Genomic DNA, 21,826 nt, shown 5'->3' on the forward strand with positions numbered 1-21,826 from the left:
GCCATTCTTTAAAGAATTGTAATTCAAAGAGACAAAAAGTGTGATTAGGTAAGTAACACATTTAAAATAACTTCCAAAAGATGTCTTTCTTGATTTTGTAACTCAAGATCTTGGAACTCTGGGAATAAACGGAGTCCATTTGAAAATTTATTTCTCCAAAACTAATCAACAGCCTAGTAAGTTGTGCTTATGTTAAGAACGAATAATTGGATAAATGTTGACAGGAAACTGTTCGGTTCAGGGGTTTACAAGGACAAGTGCAGCTCTCCATGCAGATATACTGCACCGACCCTTAGTTCTTTAGACTACTTTCTCTAAAGTTTCATGACCAGGCGAGAAACTTTCATAAGCCTCATTCTTTTATACACAAGGCAAATATCTCCAAAATGAATTTTAAGCAGATGTTTTCCAAAAGTAATAGGCATCTATAAGTTCAGATAATCATTGTTTTTCATTGTGTAGGATTCTGTGCTGTTAATTTAGATGAAATTTTAATTTTTCAGGTCACTGAGTCCCCTTTTTCTAGTCTCTGGTTCCCTTTGAATACCTCATTGACCTTCGAATGCAAAGCATTTCATCAGCAGGTAGATGCTTGACTAAGAGAAAATTGGTACCTTTACCCAAGGAATGAGTTCATACTATTACATTCATATTCTTTATACAGAATTCATTATCCAAACTCACCATTGTTAAGAACACCTTCTACAATGTGTGTGCTTTAATTCCAGGTCTCATCTGCTTCTCACCTAGAATCTGAAGTGGCTGACCTATCTCGGATTCTCTCCTAACCCAGTATATTCTAAAGATTCCAACATGCAGATCAAATCACATCTCTCACTCAACTCCAAATCCTTCTAGGGACCTCCAGGACTTCAGAAAAAAAGGTGCATTTAACAACTAATTTCTACATCCAACCAGTCCATGAGCACTCTCTGAACCATTTACACACTTCCCCCACAGAACACTGCTTCCTCACTATTCCTATGCCACCTTGCTGATGACCCCATAGCCCTGCATTTGAATTGTTCACGTGTCTATCTCCCCTACAAATCTGTGACCACCTTGGAGTTTATGGCTGTGCTGCAGTCTTTTATCCGGGAGACTAGAACAGTAGCCAACATTTCAGTAGGTACTCAGTGAAGGTCTGCTGAATATGCTCAGGACGTAAAAGACAAGGATGAAAAGAGGGAGGAAGGAAGGGTGCCTGGGTGGCACAGTCAGTTAAGCACCTGACTCTTGGTTTCAGCTCAGGTCATGACCTCGGGTCATGAGATGGAGCCCAACATCAGATTCCACATAGAATTTGCTTAGGTTTCTCTCTTCCCCTCCCTACCCCCTCTCAAATAAATAGATGTTTAAAAAAAAAAAAAGAAAGAGAGAGAGAGAGAGAGAGAGGGAGAAAGAAAGAAAGAAAAGAGGGAAGGGGTAATATCATCACTAACCAACAGGGAGAGGTCACCAGGGAAGGTCACATTTGAAGTAGCCAAAGGACTTTACAACCCTGGGTCCTAATATTTTCTTTAAGAAGCTGATTCTCTGCACACAAAACAAAATCGAGAAATTTATTTTAATGTTTCATGAATCACTCTTGATGACAGACAGCTGCCTAGTAACAAGGTCTCCTGACCATACTCCTACCGAAAGGGTGATAGCCCCCAAGGGTGCCGCACTGGAATTCACGCGCACAGATTCTGAGGTAACAGAAGTAATAACGTGGTTAGAGAAAGAATATTCTGACAGGCACATTAAACGCAAGTTTACTTACCCTACAGAGTCCTTGAACACAGATGTCATTAGTTTCGGTCCCACAAGGAGTACCATCAGCAACCCTATCCTTCAACTGGTAGAAGTTAGTGGTTCCGGCAACCCGACAATAGAGTTTACAGCGATCTTTTATGGCAACTGTAAGAAAAGGTTCAATTTGGGGTGTACAGTAAGACAACTGTATGTTCCTAGGTCTCAAAAAATTTTTACACCAAAAAATATTCTAACTACTTACTCCCACTGTATTTTGGAAGCCACCTCACATTAGGGGAAAGACCATTGATGTTGAAATGTTTACCATCAAAATCAGAGCACTGCTTCTCTCGGAAGTCTTGCTTGCCTTTTGGACATGAATCAGTGTTACATGATCGAAATTTCATCCTGCGGCCCACACAGTACTTTCCTCCGTTTCTTGGCCTAGTCAAATTCATTACATTTTAAAGCACATCAGTACAATATTCTTTCGCCATTTACTTCTAAAACTGTTCCATTCTGTCCCAGGATCTGGAAAACCACCTATGTCCCATTGGCACTTTTTGTTTAACAGAAGTACATTACATGGTTCTTAAGCAATTTCATGGCTAATAAATTGTAAAAATACTCATTTTCGGGTGGACACTGTGGCCTGGAGGGCAGCAATGATAACTTATTCATGACTTGGTTAACTCACAGGGAACTAATGATGGGATTTTGTTTCAAAATGTCAAATTAGGGTTTGTTCACTTGGGGAGGTTAAAAAAAAACCTAGTGAACCACAGAACCACAGATGATGAAGACAATACCATGTTAAAGAAATATAAAGGCATCTTTGTTGTGTATATACCACTTATCACTCACTTCAAAGACTTTCATGGTATTAATTTCTACCCATCCATCTCTTTATTTCAACTTACGCTGGAAAATAAAAACTCTTCTTGTTGGTATTTTTTAAATATAAAGACTTCAAGCATAATTTAGATGATCTGAAATTCAAATGAACTATGTCATTTCAGAGTGTGTCCTATCTATGCATTTAAAATTCTTTATTGCCTACCAATTTATATATCATAACAATAGACACATTTCAAAACCTTATGGAATCCTACATTCTTTGTGCTTCAGTACTTATTCAAGTTAAACACACTGATGCATCTATAACTTGAGAAGCAGAGAAAGAAACCATGACATGTCAAATTACATAAAACAGTAAAAAATAGGTAACGAAAATATGTTTTTTATGCAGAAGAGCCAAGACACGTTTAACGGAGCCAGGAATTCCAACAGAAACACAGTAAATGCAAAAATGCCATCACAATACTGTCATCTTTACAACTCTTTCTCAAATCTACACTAAATCAGATTAAAAAAAAAAAGAAAATGATCCTATCTTAATTCAGATTCTAAAGATGAAGCTAGCTAATATTTTTTTTTCCAAGGACTGAATCTACTGAGATAAGGTAATATGGCTTAACGTATTCCGTCTCAGAAACTTACAGACTGACCTCCAGTTTAGAAGTGAATGAAACTGATGTTTACTTTCTGGTGCCTTGAGATAATCTTAATTTACAGTGACATAAAAAAGACATACTCGGGGCGATTACAGAGCCTGGTTGTGCTCTTGATTCCACCTCCACATGTCCTTGAACAAGAGCTGTATGGTCCCCATGGTCCCCATTCACCGTCTACAGGACGGGCTTCCATTTCTTTGTTGACGCACAGCCCATGGTGGCAATGCTTTAAAAACAAAAACAAAAACATAAAATGATCCGCACGTACCCAGTTAGAATATCAGTAATTACCATAGCGTAAATATCCATAAAGAAAATGTACACAATTGAAAGCACAATACTAATCCAGAAATGTGATTCCTTTTGACCCTCTTATAAATATTTTCTGAATATTTGCTAAGTAACTGTAAAAAGATTTGTGGAATCAAGAAAGAACAGGAGGGGCGCCTGGGTGGCTCAGTGGATTGAAGCCTCTGCCTTCGGCTTGGGTCATGGTCCCAGGGTCCGGGGATCAAGCCCCCCATCGGGCTCTCTCAGGCTCGGCAAGGAGCCTGCTTCCTTCCTCTCTCTCTCTCTGCCTGCTTGTGATCTCTCTTTGTCAAGTAAATAAATAAAATCTTAAAAAAAAAAAAAAAAGAAAGAAAGAACAGGAAATTTCCTTGCCTTTGAGATTTTGAGTCCCATTGGCAGAGGGAAGACCCGCTATGTGGGGAAAGTGTAGTAAAATGAAAATTTAAGTGAATAATACAATATACATCTGTGATCCTGGTTTGCTATGCAAAGATAGAGATCACTCTCCCACTCTTTAAGCTAACTTTTTACTTGATCTCATCCAAAGTCTCAATGATCACTTTCATATATTCGTCAAGAAAATGGAAATGTACAAAAGAATCTGCTCACGATCTCCTGGTACTCCTGCTGTTCCCCCACCTAACAGCACCTGTGCTCAGTACTCAGCCATCCCACCTGTTAGGATTCATGAAAAGTCAAGGATCCTAGGGAAAGTCAATCCCTCTACCTGTGCACATAATCCCAACCCCTCACTGCTCAACACAGCACTACAACAATTCTCCGATCTTTCCTACATCATCACTGTTTCAGTCTCCGCTGGATCAAAACTAACAAGAAGTGGTCCATGCACTGTTGCCTGTCACTGCAAGGAGTACAGAAGTCGAAAGTTAGCACTTAGAAATGTTCATAGGGGGCGCCTGGGTGGCTCAGTGGTTTAAGCCGCTGCCTTCGGCTCAGGTCATGATCTCAGGGTCCTGGGATCGAGTCCCACATCGGGCTCTCTGCTCGGCAGGGAGCCTGCTTCCCTCTCACTCTCTCTGCCTGCCTCTCTGCCTACTTATGATCTCTCTCTGTCAAATAAATAAATAAAATCTTTAAAAAAAAATTATAAAAAAAAAGAAAAAAAAAGAAATGTTCATAGGATTTGACAGTAATTCCATGTTAATCAAAATTAATGTATTTTTTAAAAGATTTTATTTATTTATTTGAGAGAGAGAGATCAGAGAGAGGCAGGCAGAGAAACAGGGGGAGGCAGGCTCCCCACCCAGTAGAGAGCCCAATGTGGGGCTCGATCCCAGGCCCCAGAGATCATGACCTGAGTGGAAGGCAGAGGCCTTCCTCAGGGTGGCCACTGAGCCACCCACGCAGTCTTATCAAAATTAATTTAAAAGTTGGCTTATATTGGTTCTCATGGTGGCAAAATACACAATATAAAATGTACCATATCAACCATTTTTAAGTGTACAGTTCAGTGGCATTAAAATGCATTCACACATTGTTGTCCAACCATCACCACTATCCATCCACATAACTTTTCATCTTCTCCAACTGAAACTCTATACCCTTGAAACAATTAACTCCCCATTCTCCCCTCCCCTGCCCCCCAGCCCCTGGCAACCACCATTCTACTTTCTGTTTGTATGTATTAGACTACTCTAAATATCTAATTAAAATCATGCATCATATGGGGCGCCTGGGTGGCTCAGTTGTTAAGTGTCTGCCTTCGGCTCAGGTCACGATCCCAGGGTCCTGAGACCAAGCCCCGCATCAGACTCTCTGCTTGGCAGGGAGCCTGCTTCTCCCTCTGCCACACCCTTTGCTTGTGTTCCCTTTTTTGCTGGGTCTCTCTCTATCAAATAAATATATAAAATCTTTATAAAAAATAAAATCATGCATCATTTTTCTCTTTTTGGCTTATTTCCTTTAGCGTTTGGCATACTGTCCTCAAAGTTCATCCATGCTAGTAGCATATGTCAGAATTCCCTTCTTTTTAAGGCTGAATAATATTCCATTGTATGTGTAGATCACGTTTTGTTTAATCATTCATCCATGGATGGCCACTTGGGTGTCTCCCACCTCCTGGCTATTGAGAATAATGTGGATATGAACAGGAGTGTGCAGAGAACTCTTCAAGACTCTGTTTTCTGTTCTTTGGGATATACAGCCAAACGTGGTACTGCTGGTTCAGAAAATTCTATTCTTAATTTAAAGATCGGCCACACTGTTTTTGGCTTACATTTTGAATGTCTTTTTTCATTTTGTTTTTCTAGTCATTGTCGTCATTTTATAAAGGTATCAGCTTAAATTATCAGAAATTTGAAAAAAAAAAAAAGATTGGTCCTTTACTAGAGATAATTTGAGAAGTACTCCAATAGATCATTCTCAATATAGAAACATACTTATTTCCCCTCTTTATTTTTTAAACATTTATTTAGAGAGAGAGCATATGCATGCACAAACACAGGGAGGGGCAGAGGGAGAGAAATCCTCAAGTAGACTCTCCAGTAAGCACAGAAGTAGTGCGGATTCTATCCCAGGACCATGAGATCATGACCTGATTTGAAGTCAAGAGTGGGATGCTCAACTGACTGAGCCACCTAAGTGCCCCTATCTCCGTTCTTTAAAAACAAAACTCTGAGATCTCACTTTTCTCACTAGCTACTGTCCTGTTTCTCCTTGAAAGAGCTGTCTGTACCCATTGTCTAATGCTCAATGCCTGTGCTCTCATGGTCTTACCCTACATCTATTTGCTCTTGCGTATATCACCAATGGCCAATTCTCAATCTTCTTGCTCGATTTAGCAGTATCATTCTCCCCCCCTTCCCCAACCCCTTGGTTTCTAGGGCTCCACTTAATGCTAGAACATCCTGGGCTCAGATCTTCGTCCTTTATTCTTCCCTATCAACAATCAGTCCCAGCCCAGGTCCCTTTCCTGAGCTCCAGACTCACACATAAGCTGCTTATGCAACTTCATATGTATAACAAACATTGTCTAACAAACATTGCGGACATTCATACCAAAAACCAAACTGCTGACCCCTCAAAATTCTGCTGAGTTGATTTGATTAAGCTAAAAACAGTCATTCTACCTCTAACAGTTCACATTTAATATGTTAGTAAGCGATCTAGTTCATTCAAAAACAAACCAACTGACTTTCAATCATCATCCCAGTGATCCCGACTCTGGTGTACGCCATCACCTTCTCTCATCTCTATCACTGCCATACCTCTCGAAGTAGATCTGCTTCCAACTCGCCCCCTATAGTTTAGTCTCAACAGTTATCAGAACTTTTATTTCAACTTTCATTTCAAAAATTAACTCATTAGGTGACTCATCTGCTCAAATCCTTCTATTATTTCACTTTGAATGAATGCAAAGTTCTCACACTGGCTCACAACGCCCTACATGATACTCCTTCACTTACTTCCTACACATCTCTTTTCACCCCAGCCACAATGTTTTTCCTTGCTCTTCCTTGAACACTCCACCAATACCCCAGGATTTAGGAGCTTACCTGGTGCCTTTGCCTGGAGCTCACTCCATAATATCCTCCTTAGCTACTCCCTCATTTTCTTTAAGACAGCTCATGAGGCAACTTCCAGTAAGATCTACTTTGACCACTATGTTTTAAATTGCCATCTGCCCTCTCCGACCACAAAACTTCCAGTCCTTTTCTTGCTCTATTTTTCTTGTTCACGGCACTTATCAGTAGTATTATATTGTTTGTAATACTGTAGTCTCCCCTTAAAATGTAAGCTCCATGAAAGCAGGGATTTTTTTCTCTTTTGTTCACTGGTATATCCTCATCACTTAGAATAGTGTCTGACATATAGTGGGCCCTTAATAAGTGTTTATTGAATGAATGAATTCTAGAACCAAGTTTATTAGCAGAAAAAAATGCTTTGTGCCCTCCATTAGAATAAATCATTCAAAATGAGAAAGTCATATTAAAAGTGAAAAGAAAATCTCAGAATAGAATATACTATGTGCATATAAGTTTTGGGGGCACCTCCAGAAACATTTCAAATAATCCCTGAGCACTATTTCTGATAAATCCACAAATGAAAAGGATATAATGTTATATTGTTCACCATGTACTAAATTAAGTCAGTGTCAGGTAAGTTTTATCGTATTTTCATGCAAATGGATTTACTACCACTTTCAAGTATTTAAAAGATAGTCTTACAAATAACACAGTCACAAAATAAAGGGACTAAAAGAGAGTGTTAAGGCAAAAAAAAAAAAGGAATTTATTTAAAATTTCTCTTGAGTAAAAGGCCCACTGAATACTGAAAATGGCTAATGCATAGGAGCTCACTATTTTCAATTGTAATATATTTTATTTAACTCACTACATCTATTATGTCAACATGTAACTAATACAAAAAACTAATGAAATATTTTACATTCTTTTTTGGGAGTGCTAAGTCTTCAAAATTCAGGAGCTCACTATTTTCAATTTAAAAAAAAAGGAATTTATATCTACCATGATCCCCACATGTTTTTACCCCAAATGCCATTTCTGCTTTTAACCTACACAGGCTTTAAAGACGGTCCTAGTATCTCAATACATTTACCTTGAATTCCAACAAATCCAAGCTCTTCAAACCACCTCACTGGAGAATTATTCAAATGGCTAGTGAGCAAATGAAAAGATGCTCAAGATTGACAATAATCAGGATAGTGCAAACTAAAAACATAACGATATTCCATTTTGCACCTAAAATGGCTATTACTATGTTAAAAGATTAACAATATCAAAAATTGTCAAGAAATGCAGAGCAACTGGAACTTTCATACATTGACTGCGAGATGTATAAAATGATACAATATTAAAGATCAAACTCTGAAGTTCAGTTGTAGCTCCCAACTATGAACAGAAGTCCGCTAGAATTCTGGCCCTAAAATAATATGAGTGCTCAACCATTTCAGAGTACCTCAGCTACAGCAAAAATTGCGGACATACAAATGCTATCAGACACATGAAAAAATGCTCATCATCACTAGCCATCAGGGAGATTCAAATTAAAACCACATTGAGATACCACCTGACACCAGTTAGAATGGCCAAAATTAGCAAGACAGGAAACAACATGTGTTGGAGAGGATGTGGGGAAAGGGGAACCCTCTTACACTGTTGGTGGGAATGCAAGTTGGTGCAGCCACTTTGGAGAACAGTGTGGAGATTCCTGAAGAAATTAAGAATAGAGCTTCCCTATGACCCTGCAATTGCACTACTGGGTGTTTACCCCAAAGATACAGATGTAGTGAAAAGAAGGGCCATCTGTACCCCAATGTTTATAGCAGCAATGGCCACGGTCACCAAACTGTGGAAAGAACCAAGATGCCCTTCAACGGACGAATGGATAAGGAAGATGTGGTCCATATACACGATGGAGTATTATGCCTCCATCGGAAAGGATGAATACCCAACTTTTGTAGCAACATGGACGGGACTGGAAGAGATTATGCTGAGTGAAATAAGTCAAGCAGAGAGAGTCAAGTATCATGTGGTTTCACTTATTTGTGGAGCATAACAAATGACATGGAGGACATTGGGAGATGGAGAGGAGAAGGGAGTTGAGGGAAATTGGAAGGGGAGGTGAACCATGAGAGATTATGTACTCTGAAAAACAACCTGAGGGTTTTGAAGGGGCGGGGGGGGGGGGGTGGGAGGTTGGGGGAACCAGGTGGTGGGTAATAGGGAGGGCATGTATTGCATGGAGCACTGGGTGTGGTGCAAAAATAATAAATACTGTTATGCTGAAAAAAATAAATAAATAAATACTAAATAAATAAATAAAATCTTTTAAAAAAATAAAACATATACACTACCAAAAATTTAAAAAAAAATTGCTGAATTCCAAATTCAACTTCACTATTCAATTAATTTGAGATGTAAGCTATATTCATGGAAAACACATGCACTTTGATAGAAGGCATGAGAGACAAGGGCAGTAGCTGGTACAAATGTGTCAATAAACAGCTGGTGAAGCACAAGGTCAGCTAGGGAATCCAACTCACATTTCTACCTGTGCAGCTAACGAAGGAGGCAGCACTAACCACCCCATCCCCAAGCCAGGGGCTCCATTTGTGCTGAGGTAGCTGAGAAGGTGTGAACAGACTAAAACTTACTCAGTGCAGACAACACTGGCTACTAAGGCCAGCGGAACTTGCCTTCATCCTGAAGCACCAAGTACAACCTGACTTCATCCTTACACATTTATCGCGGCAAACCCTATCACTCAGCAGATTTAGATTAATTCATGCTAATGTTAGAATGGTGAAAATGTAGGATGTTCAGGCAATTTTAGGGATACGTTTTAAGACACTGACAACCAATAAATATCTGAAGAAGCCACTTAAAACTACCAATTATACTTGGGAATTTTATGGGCAAAAATGTATACAATGGTAACATCCTTGAATTTGGGAAAACTGCTGAAATGTTAGGACCTTTATGTCTACCCTTATTGTTAACAAGTCTATAATATACTTAGATAACTATCCACATAGTTACCTATATAACTTACACATTCACCTGCTAGATCGTGGGGGGAAGAAAAAAAGGTAAAATCAAAAATTTAATTCATCAAACCAACACAGCAACATTGATTCACTAGCAGAGCAAAAGCTGATGAACACTGAAGAGCATTGAAATGCAGAGCAATTCTTATCCTTGGGTAATCTCCTAGTACAAGACTCACCCTTGGGGAAAACCTACCATCCCAGGACCACAGTTTGTCCCATCTGCCAGTGGCATGTGCTGAGTGCGACAGCCCTTGTGAACTCCTTCTGCACTCGTGCACCAGAGACGTCTGCATTGCTTCTGCACAGTAACAGAAAGCAGACAAGAGTAAAAGAACACTACAACCACAGAACTGACTGAGTGCAACGCACTGGTTTATACATTCATCTTACATATTTCATGGTTTCCTGTCAGAGCTAGAAATAATCAGCAAAAAAAAAAATCTTTAGAGGTAAATTGACGACTAGAACGTAAACACCTAAAATGGCAATGTTTCATTTTTAAGACTTTTTAGATTTTTATCATACATTGAACAATGGGAGAGAGAAATTAGAGTGGAAACATTCACAATTATGGGAGACATTTTTTCTCTTTGCAAGACATTTTTCTAAAGGACTTTTTGTTGTTAAATGTTATTCACAAGGAGTTTCCAAAAGCCTCTTTTGATACGATGATAGAATGTATGAATAATGTGCATAGAAATACTGTATAATGTATACTGGTTTCCTACTTTGTGAATATAATGCATACTTTCAACTTTTGAACAAAGGGTTCTCAAGTTTTCACAAGAAACAAAATCCACAGAGGTTCACAGGAGCTATACCCAAGATAATTCTCTTCTTCTTTCTGAATTTAAATTCAAAGTTTATTTATTGTGTAAGTCAGGTAAAAAAGAAATGTATCTTTAACAAAAAAATTAAGTTAAATCTTCCCTCCTCCATACTAGATATTTAAGAGCCAGTAACATTTTTTATTATAAGTTTAAGATTTTAAAAACAATATTACTGTGTGGAATGTGTTTGCCTATCACTGCACTCACTGTTTTGTTACATTCATTCATTCATTCATTCATTCATTCATTCAGTGAGCATTTAGTTTGTGACACCTAGTTTGTGGCAGATCCTGAATTAAACCTTGGGGATACATATTTCAATGAGCGACTGAGGCTGCACTCCTGGTCCAATGATCCTCAGACCTAGGAGTGTATCTAACTTATGAAAAATCCTCAAAGCTATAAAGTAATAAGAGTTCAGTGATAACAACAGGTCCTAACTTTCATTTCTACGGATTCAAATCTATGTTAATTAAAATGTAGTGTACTCTATTAGGTTCATGGGGGCCTTTAACATAACTCATTATCAAGATACTTAAATTTTCTCTCCCCACTCAAAAAATAGTTATTTGAATATATTTGAATATAAATATTTGAATGCTTTTAATTTTCAATAACCTCTTGTGTCTATTTTTTAAATGAGAATACTTCACCCAGGATTTTGTGAGGGTTAATGAAGATAATTTTTAAGTACCTAACACAGTACATGGCATGTAATAAGACTAGATAAATTTTAGTTTCCCCCTTTTTAACCCTTTTTCTGGCAAAGAGCAAATTTCTCTAAGACTTACAAACTCCCAAGATACATGTAGCTCACCTTCTGTTCAAGAGAATAAATGTACATTTTTGAAATATACTCTAACTGTAACTTCAGAGTTAAAAAAAAAAAAAGGGACCATTTTTCTTACCAAGTAAGGACATACTTGTGATCCAGGACCAAACATAAGTTCACATTGCTTGTTTACATCATATATTAATCCAGGAAGTTGTGAAGACAGATCATATATTCTTCCATTTGGTTTGTCAAGAAGGCATTCCCCATGACCAGTACTGTACCAAGGACCGAAAAGTATTGTGAATATATGTGAATGTAAGATTATCACATTTACAGTGTCCTACACTGTCAAAAGGAGTATCACTGTTTTTTTCATAATTTAGAAACCAGTTCATATCAAAGTCAGGAAGAAAACCTTGCAATTCACAAAGGACTTTTAAGGTGTTTGTTCTCATTTGAGCCCCACAACTGTTTTGATGATACAATTCTTAAAAAGAACAATGACAAATTCATCATAATATAATTTATGAAACCTAATCCTATAATCACTCTACACTTTTGATCTATTTTGTTGCCCAATAGTAATGCCTTATATTTAATGCCCAAATTGTCAAGATGCTAAAAAAAAAGTTTTCAAATCATTTGAGAAAGTACACTATGAGTTCTAAACAACTAAACAAAGGAATTTCAGTAAGAGTTATGTTGTCTCCACTTTCAAGAGGTAGAGGTAGAGTTTACATTTTGGTTCTTCTGCTTCCCAGGATGCATATTAAACTTAGCTTCCCTGAGCCTGCGTCTCCTTATCTAGATTAACAGTGATACTATTCACCTTACACGTTTCTATTACAATATATGTATGAAGGATGTAGAAAAGTGGTAAATAGCAGGGGAAATGTGTGTTTATTACTCCTAGTTTGTAATGCAGTAGCTAGTGTACAGAAACTGAAAATGTTCAACCATTCCAACTGGTTTAAAAAAAAAAAAAAAACTGTTCCAAAAAAGTAGGAACAATTTGTTGCACTGTCATAATTTAAAAATTTAGAAATTTTTACTGGCTACAAAGATATTAAGTTTTGACCAAAAATTAACATATAAACTTAAAAGAAACCTAACATATATATTTTTTTAATTCCCATTGGAGAGACTCCCATTAACCCCTTTCAAATATAAGCACACCCACTGATACTGTTAATCAGCATCACAGTTAGCCACTGAACAAAGCTATATGCAGTCAGGTATAGATCAGCAACTGTGTATTATGCTTTTAAATCAATGCCCCATACAAGGATAAGTAATCACCGATCGTTTGGGGAATGTATTTATGAATATATATTCCAAACCATGGTTTCATTCATTCCCACAGTTCTCATAAGGAGAGGTAACTAGAAACTGCATAGATTGGAGATTACAAGATGCAAAAGAAATAAGTATTACATTAATACCAAAAACAAACAAAAAAACTCCAGAAAGAGCTTGGACTTGCCTTTTGGCAACTTTCAGTAATGAGGACAGAAATGCCATTTAAGTAAAAGTGGGAAGTAAAGAAACCTGGTGCGAGATGGAGAGACAAGGCAAGAAAAATCTGGATCTGCCTCCCTTCTTCAGACCTAAGAAAATCCTCCAAAAGACTATGTAAACATATAGACTCCACATCTCACTGCCTGTACAGAGCTTTGTGGAATGTGCATAGTTTGACTTCAGCTATTGTCTGTCCTTTAAAGACACCTCAATCATGAGCTACACAAATTCCTCTCAATATATTATCCAGCATCTTCTGAAAAAATGCAAACATATCCAAGGAAGCTGTGAATCTCAGTAGGGCACCCCTGAGGAAGGAGTGATCCTAACAGAGTGCCTAAACTGGGGGGGGGGGGGGGGGGGGGGAGAAAGAAAGGGAGAAAGGAAGGAAGGAAGGAGAAAAGGAAAAAGACAGATAGCTCTGACCTGCCCCACTCCTAAAATACTTTAGGAGTGATACATGTAAACATGTATATAGAACTCTTTCCTTGTTTTTAAAAATGCATTTGTACCAGATACACTTAAATTTAAACAGAAAAACTAAACAGAAATGGAACGACTTTAAAAGAATACATAAATTCAAATTCTATAGTCTAATAAATGTTCCATTGTTTAACTACAGTAATAAAATTTCAGACTTACTCTAGGAATTCAGTGATATATTTCTGACTACATTTTGACCAGGTCCAAGGACTTGTGTGGTAATTTAAAGTTGGAGCCATTACATGATATTGATGTTTAATTCCAGTTTCCTTACATTTAAAACTATCATCATGTGGAACGTTAAATCTAAAAATAAAAATAAACATTTAAATAAAGAATATGAAATTATGAATATATTAGTAACAGATCTCTTATCCTTATAAGGTAAAATACAGATAAATCCAATCACATCAAAATGTATCTCTTGATCCTTCCCATAAAGCATTATAAAACCGAGATTATCTTCATGTTTAGAAGCACATGATCTGAGAAACAGTCGATTATAACGTTGATCAGTAGCACAGTCCACGGATTTGGTATGTGAGTCCAAACAACCAAAATATGTGGAGTCTGGCTCACCTCATCACGATACAGATACAGCGTTCACATAAACACTTGCAGGTTTCAGCATGTGTGTCCTAAGCCACATGTGTAGGTAGATTACATAAAAGTGATACCACACTAGTTTGTAGATCACAGACTATTTACTACAGTATCAAAACTTCTTTAATCCCTACTTCCTTATCATTCTCTGGTATCCATCTGTTTTACATGAAACAGCCTCAGGGCTGTTTCTGGTCTATACTCAGTAAGTGATTACTGATCGAACTGGAATAACAAAAACGTTCCTAAAGGGCAACCGAATCTTGCTAAGAGCAACGCTATTAAACAATCAGTAGCCAGCAGCACAGTCTATGCATTCTTTTGAGGACCTAAGTATGAACTTGTTTTTAGGAGGAACGCCGAAAGCACCTAGCTCAGCTCTTTGTCTGCTGAAATGTGTACTTAAAGATCAGTCTTTTAATTAAACTACTTACCCATATTCTAAAGACACCTAAAGAATTTTTCAGGAAGAAAATAAATGGCTAAAATGGTAGTCTTTGCAAGGACAGTTTTCCATTAGTTAGTAGCCTTGGAAATCAGCTAATAGTGCTTTCCAGATGTTGCTGCTAGGTATCTAGCGCCCTCAGGGAAGCTCTTGATTCTATTCTATTCCCATGTCAACAATTTGAGTGTGCCCCTTGCTGACAATCATGAAACATAACCGTGCTCAAAGGGAACTGAAGATGCACTAGTTTCATAAAAATGATTTCCACTTGAAATTATGCCTGCTGAATGCTCTTAATGAAGTAGGGCATGACCAGGAGAAGAAAATGTAGTCCAACTAACAGAGGCAACTCTAGCCTCAATTCCTTATTAGCATATAAACAAGAAATCCCAGGGGTGCTGGGGGTACACATATGGAATCCCTGTCAGAGGATGAGTTTGTAGGGGTTTCTGACTTTCCATGCGAGCTCTGAGGCTATCGCAGGGAATCATGGCCTCCATTCTTAGAGCATAGAACCCCAGTAGAATTTTTAATAATGCAGGAACAGATAGAACCCCTCATTTTTACAAAAAACAAACAAACAAAATAAATAAATAAACCAAACCAAACAACAACTATGAAGCTGCAGAAATAACTTAAAAAAAAATCTTTTAATGATTAAGAAATTCCCACATGCCACATTCTCTGCTGGGGCTCTGAGCTGTAAGAGCAACAGGTGAGCTGGTATTACAAATATTACCGGGAGTTCCCCAGAACCAGAAGGCCCTGCAGGCCCTCCCATAAGATGGAAGAGGACAGTACCTGGTCATGTATGGGATAACAAGGGACAGAGGCCAGAAGTGCTTGTCATGTAATCCAATACAGTAAATGAAATAAAAGAATTCCCAAGTTCTAGTTCTTTGCTTAGTCTGTTCATCTGTGCAGCCTGTCTGACCTAACATAGATCACAAAAGAGCCAGAGTTAGCATTTCGGGGATGAAAATTACACTAACAGTATTTTTAAAGACATAAAGCTGCTAATTACTCAATTGAATATGGAATTTTGGCATTCTGGGCAACGATTAAGAGAAAGCACATTACTGAGGCAGCAGAAGGTACTTACACATGCCCAAGCTCATGGGCTATGGTAAAGGCAGCACTGAGTCCATTTTCTTCACTAATAGAACAGCTCCGTAAAGGATCACACAGGGTACCTAATTCTGCTAAACCTGAAAAATTTCATGTTTTTATTTCAAAATGGGAAACATCAAATCATAAAGGACTAAATTTTTAAGATTTCTTTTATGTTGAGTTAGCCAGCATATTAGTTTCTGATGTCATGTTCAATGATTCATTAGTTGTGTATGACACCCAGTGCTCATCACAGGGGCCCTCCTTAGTGCCCATCACCCTCTTACCCCATACCCCTATCCACCATCCTTCTGTAACCCTCAATTTGTTTGCCCAAGTCCAGAGTCTCTCATGGTTTGTCTCGCTCTCTGATTTCTTCCCCTTCAGTTTTCCCTTTGTTTCCCTATGATCCTCCATTTTATTCCTTATGTTCCACATATGAGTGAAACCGTATAATTATCTTTCTCTGCTTGATTTATTTCACTTAGCATCATCCCCTCCAGTTCCATCCATGTCAGTGCAAGTGGTGGGTATTCATCCTTTCAGATGGCTGAGTAGTATTCCATTGTATGTATGAACCACATCTATAAAGAATTAAATTTTAAAGTATTTACTACTGGTGTTACTACTTAGAGAGGCAGAGTTGGCTGTTAGGATCACAAATATCTTATAAGGTGAAAGAATAAAGAACAGAATGATTTATCTGCAGTTGTAACTTTTTACCAATTCTTGGATTCTTTTACTGAAGAAAATAACCCTAAATATGGGGTGAATAATCATTTAAAAAATGGAAGAGAAAAAAAGTATTTGTAATAGGAAGGATGAAATTTTAGGCAACATTAGTGTGGATACTAGAAAAGGAAATGTTTAAATTGGTAACAGAATATAGAAGAAAAAAGGACAGAACACTATAAATTAATGAATTTGCTTTAATAAAGTTTTGAGGCAGTATACAGTTATGCACCTATAATTGAGTGATTATATGTTAAGTACATAGAATAGCACCTGGCATCTAATATATGTTAAATAAAATGATTGACATTTAAAGACACCCAGTAATTTTTTTTAACTAACTAGAATTTTTTAATACTTTTATTTTTTATAAATATATAATGTATTATTAGCCCCAGGGGTATAGGTCTGTGAATCGACAGGTTTACACACTTCACAGCACTCACCATAGCACGTATGCTCCCCAATGTCCATAACCCAACCATCCTCTCCCGACCCCCTTCCCCCCCCCAGCAACCCTCAGTTTGTTTTGTGAGATTAAGAGTCTCTTATGGTTTGTCTCCCTCCTGATCCCATCTTGTTTCATTTATTCTTTTCCTACCCCCAAACCCCCATGTTGCATCTCTACTTCCTCATATCAGGGAGATCATATGATAAAGGCACCCAATAATTTTGTAAATATTTTAGACAATGTATCCTATTAGATTTATTCACTTTTTTATATAAAGACTGTCATGTAATGTCATTGTGCTGCTGAAAGATATGGTATGAACTGACCAGACAGCAAAGACAAAAATTACAGCTCATAGAGTCCTTAAAAACAATCCAGAATAAGACTTAGAAAATAAATATTCTTTACAACAATCCATAGTCCGTCAACTCAGTTGGCATTCATTTACCTTAATAGCATAGTTTTTGTTAGTATTATCCTTCAGTATTTTCTTATAAATTATCTGCTCTCCTAGGACAATTCCTTTCATAAAAAAGCAGAATTTTTCATATATAACCAGTTGCTTACTGGAAAGTTTTTGCTTTTAGAAATTTCTTAATATAGAGTAGACCTGTATTAACTACTGTGCTTTAGCTCTATACTCCCCTGTATTCTTTCATTTGTAGAACTTAAAAGCATGGACAATTTCCTAGCATTAAGGTAAATTTCCTAAAAATGTTGTGCTTTAAAAAAATGTTGAACTGAGGAATCTAAAAATGCTGGAAAAGTTCAGACTAACAAGTTCAATCACCAACACTTTTTTATTCTAATAAATAAACAAACAAAAAAAAATCTGCTCTCTTTCTGAACCCACAGCCAAAGGGATGGCTTGGGCAAAGGTCCCCCCAGAAAACATTCTCTTAGTTAGAATCAAGGCCAAAACTGAGCAAGGAAAAAAATAAGATTATTAAACAGTATGCTGTCCCAAGTATGAAAGAATTATTATTTTCCTAAAGTATGACTTCCTACTTATATGTGCATTTTTTTAGTCAATTTTGGTCAATTTTATATTTCTCTGTTAGTAGATTTAAACTAAACACATTTTTCTTAAATATCTTGCTATTCCCATGCCTTCTTTAATATTTTCAATCTGTTAAATGGCTTAATTCCAAATATTCATTTTCAGGACCATGTAGATATTTCAAACAAAATATTGACTCTATTTTCACACAAACTTTATGTTTCAAGCTTATAGATGAATATAGTCCAAGCTAAATGTTTTAATCACATAACAGATCCATGGAAATATGTATTATATATGATTAGAGACCCAACTCAAATACGCCCATAAACAGGCAAGAACAACAAAAAATCGAGTGAATATATAACATTATGAGGGTTTGTGCCTAAATTCACTCAAGCTGATATTGGGTTCTATACAAGTGGTCGGTCAGAGAAGAATATAGTAGTATGGGCCCAAATCTGATGCAAGTTCCCTATGTTTGGAAGTTCAAGAAACTGCAGAGAGTCACCCAATCTAGCCATTTTAAAGAATGAAAACCATTTTTCAGCATACTTTGCAAAAAGGGCTCACAGAATGGGCAATGATATCTACAAGAGGTAATATATAGCAAGATACCCAGGAATTTTACCACAGATTTTCAAAGGGAAAATAAAATACTAATACTTGTGGTAATCTAAGTTGTGCAGCCTTGGGTAAATTATTTATTCTCATCTATGAAACTTAAAGTTGCTCTTACTTCATAGGTTTGTTGTGAAGATTAAATGAGTTAAATCACATAAAACCTTACAATAGTGTAAAATACACAGTAAGCACTCAGGTAGGTCAGCTATTACTATCATTACCCTAATGAATGATTACAGGGGTGCCTGGGTGTCTCACTCTGTTAAGCGTCTGACTAACTTCAAAAAGTTAAATTATTCATTAGCATTACATAGTAATAGGCACGTCAATATTATTAAGGATACAAATCTCAAAAGAGGACGTACAAATGGTCAACAAATATAGGGAAAAAATGCTCTATATCACTAATCATCAGGGAAATGTACATCAATACCACACTCCACACCTGTTAGAATCACTATCATCAAAAAGAACAGAGATATGGGGCCCTAGGAGGTTCAGTCATTTAAGCGCCTGACTTTGATTTTGGCTCAGGTCATGATCTCAGGTTTATGAGATCAAGTCCCATGTTGGGTTCTGCTCTGGTCATGGAGCCTGATTAAGATTCTCTCTCTCCCTTTGCTCCTCCCTTGCACTCCCTCCCCAGAGTGGGGGATGTGCTTTCAGGGAAGGAAAAACAAATCTGGAGGCTTCATAATTCCAGATTTCAAACTATGTTAGAAAACCACAGTAATCAAAAAACTATGGCATTGGCGTGCATGCGCATGCATGCGCACGCACACACACATACACACATACACACATGCACACAAGACATGTGAATCAATAGAACAGGACAGAGCCCAGAAATAAACCCACACTCTTATGGGCAATCTATAAGGAGGCAAGAATATGAAATGGGGAAAAGATAGTCTCTTCAGTAAATGGTGCTAAGAAAACCAGAAAGCTATATGCAAAAGAATGAAACTGGACCACATGATCGCAGGGTCCTGGGATCGAGTCCCGCATTGGGCCCTCTACTCAGCGGAAAGCCTGCTTCTCTTCCTCTCTCTCTCTCTGCCTACTTGTGATCTCTGTCTGTCAAATAAATAAATAAAATCTTTAAAAAAGAAAAAAAGACATAAAGATGGCCAATAGATCCATGTAAATACGCTCACCATCACTAATCGTCAGAGAAATGCAACTGAAAACCATAATGCAGTATCACCTCACACCTCAGTCAAAATGGCTGGTATCAAAAATACAAGAAATGATAGGGGTTGGCAAGAATGTGAAGAAAAGGAACACTCATGCACTGCTGGTGGAAAGATAAACCAGTACAACCACTGTGGACTGTGGAAAACAATATGGAGGGTCCTCCAAAAATTAATAGAAATACCATATGACCTAGTAATTGCATTACTGGGTATTTATCCAAAGAAAACAAAAACACTAATCCAAAAAGATATGCATACACCTATGTTTACTGCAGCATTATTTACAATAGCCAAGATATGGAACAATTCATATCTGTTGATAGGTGAATGGATAAATAAGCTGTGGTATATATATAACGGAATATTACTCAGTCATAAGAAATAAAATCTTGCCATTTGCAAACACATGGATGAACCTAGAATGTATTATGCTAAGTACGTAACTCAGAGAAAGAGAAATATGAAAGGATTTCACTAATATGTGGAATCTGAAAAACAAAATACTCTTCAGTACAGATAATAAACTGGAAATTGCCAGAAGGGAGGTAGATGAGGGAATGGGTGAAACAGATGAAGAAGGATTAAGAGGTACAAACTTCTAGTTATAAAATAAGTCACAGAGATGTTAAGTACACAGTATAGGGAATATAGTTAATAATACTGTAATAATATCTTAAGGTGACAGTGACTACACTTATTGTGATGAGCACTGAGTACTGTATAAAATTGTCAAGTCAGTATGTTATACACCTGAAACTAACATTGTCAATTATATTTCAATAAAAAATAAAGGACTGATGGTATGAAAATTCAAGCTAATAAATTTTACTTCCAACAGTGAAATATCTAGCAAGTAGCACTTTTTAAAAATACATTCAAAAAGGGGTGCCTGGGTGGCTCAGTCAGTTAAGTGTCTGCCTTCAGCTCAGGTCTGTTCCCAAGGTCCTGGGACCGAGTCCTACATCCAGCTCCTTGCTCAGCAGGGAGCCTGCTTCTCCCTCTGCCTGCCCCTCTTCCTGCTTGTTCTCTGCCAAATAAACAAATAAAATCTTTAAAAAAAAATTTTAAGAAGATAAAAAAATATAGTCTGATTACCATTGGAAAAATCAGATAGTTAAAAATTTTCCAAAAAGCCCCCACAAAATACAACAAAAAAACCATGAAACAGATGGTTCACTAGGTGGGATCACTTAAGCTTTCAAGATACAGATCATTAAAATATTACATAAATTTTCCAGAGGAAAAAAAAATAGTATACTCTGACCAGTTCTATAAGATGAATAAAGTCTGGTATCAAAATTAGACAAATATGAGAAAAGGTCATTTCACTTCTGAAAATACATCCATGGAATGGAATCGGACTATGTTAAAAAAAAAATCCTCATCAAGATCGGTGTAGCATTCGAAAATCTATAAAAAGAACTTACCAGTTTAAGTAAATATTCATATCAATGTCTGCAAAAATAAAACCATTTAAGAAAAGAAAGCACATGCCTGGGCTAGGAGGAGGAGGAAGATCCTGAGCTCATTTCCTCCCACAGACACATCAAGGCTGCACCTACATGCAGAGGATCTCCCTAACAAACGAAGACTATTGGAACAGCAATTCCAAAGCCAAAGATATTAAGAAAAAGCCACATTAAGCGTAGGAGAGGCACCAATACAGGCTTACTGGGAACAAAATTCCTAGGAAGGCAACTCACAAGCAGGAGGCATATCACAGGTATAGGACTCCTCTCTGAGGAGTGAGGGTTTTAAGCACTGCATCAGGCCCTCCTTCCCACCTTGAAGATGTGCACCAGGAAGATGAGCTTCCTTGTCTGGCTTTGAAAATCAGCAGGACTTAACTCCAGGAGAGCTATAGGGTGATAGAAAATGGAGACTCTGCTCCACACACAAACTTACTTACTCACTCTAAGACCCAACACAGAAGTAGCAATTTGAAAAGCATCTGGGCCATACATGAAGGAAATTTTGTTTACCAA

The 21,826-nt window shown here is 37.4% G+C and overlaps 1 protein-coding gene across 1 annotated transcript in view; it reads right to left on the reverse strand.

Moving 5' to 3' along the window:
- ADAMTS20 (ADAM metallopeptidase with thrombospondin type 1 motif 20) overlaps positions 1 to 21,826 on the reverse strand; it is a 202,123-nt gene that overhangs the window by 105,095 nt on the left and 75,202 nt on the right. The window contains exons 8-14 of the mRNA XM_046012763.1: positions 15,831 to 15,936; positions 13,840 to 13,986; positions 11,813 to 11,954; positions 10,268 to 10,372; positions 3,332 to 3,477; positions 2,000 to 2,181; positions 1,766 to 1,902 (exon numbers count right to left, since the gene is read on the reverse strand). Of these exons, the coding sequence (XP_045868719.1) occupies positions 1,766 to 1,902; positions 2,000 to 2,181; positions 3,332 to 3,477; positions 10,268 to 10,372; positions 11,813 to 11,954; positions 13,840 to 13,986; positions 15,831 to 15,936 (965 nt within the window). The remainder of the gene's footprint in view (positions 1 to 1,765; positions 1,903 to 1,999; positions 2,182 to 3,331; positions 3,478 to 10,267; positions 10,373 to 11,812; positions 11,955 to 13,839; positions 13,987 to 15,830; positions 15,937 to 21,826) is intronic.

The sequence above is a fragment of the Meles meles genome, chromosome 7 (genome assembly GCF_922984935.1).
Source record: "Meles meles chromosome 7, mMelMel3.1 paternal haplotype, whole genome shotgun sequence".
In the NCBI taxonomy this organism is placed as follows: Eukaryota; Metazoa; Chordata; class Mammalia; order Carnivora; family Mustelidae; genus Meles; species Meles meles.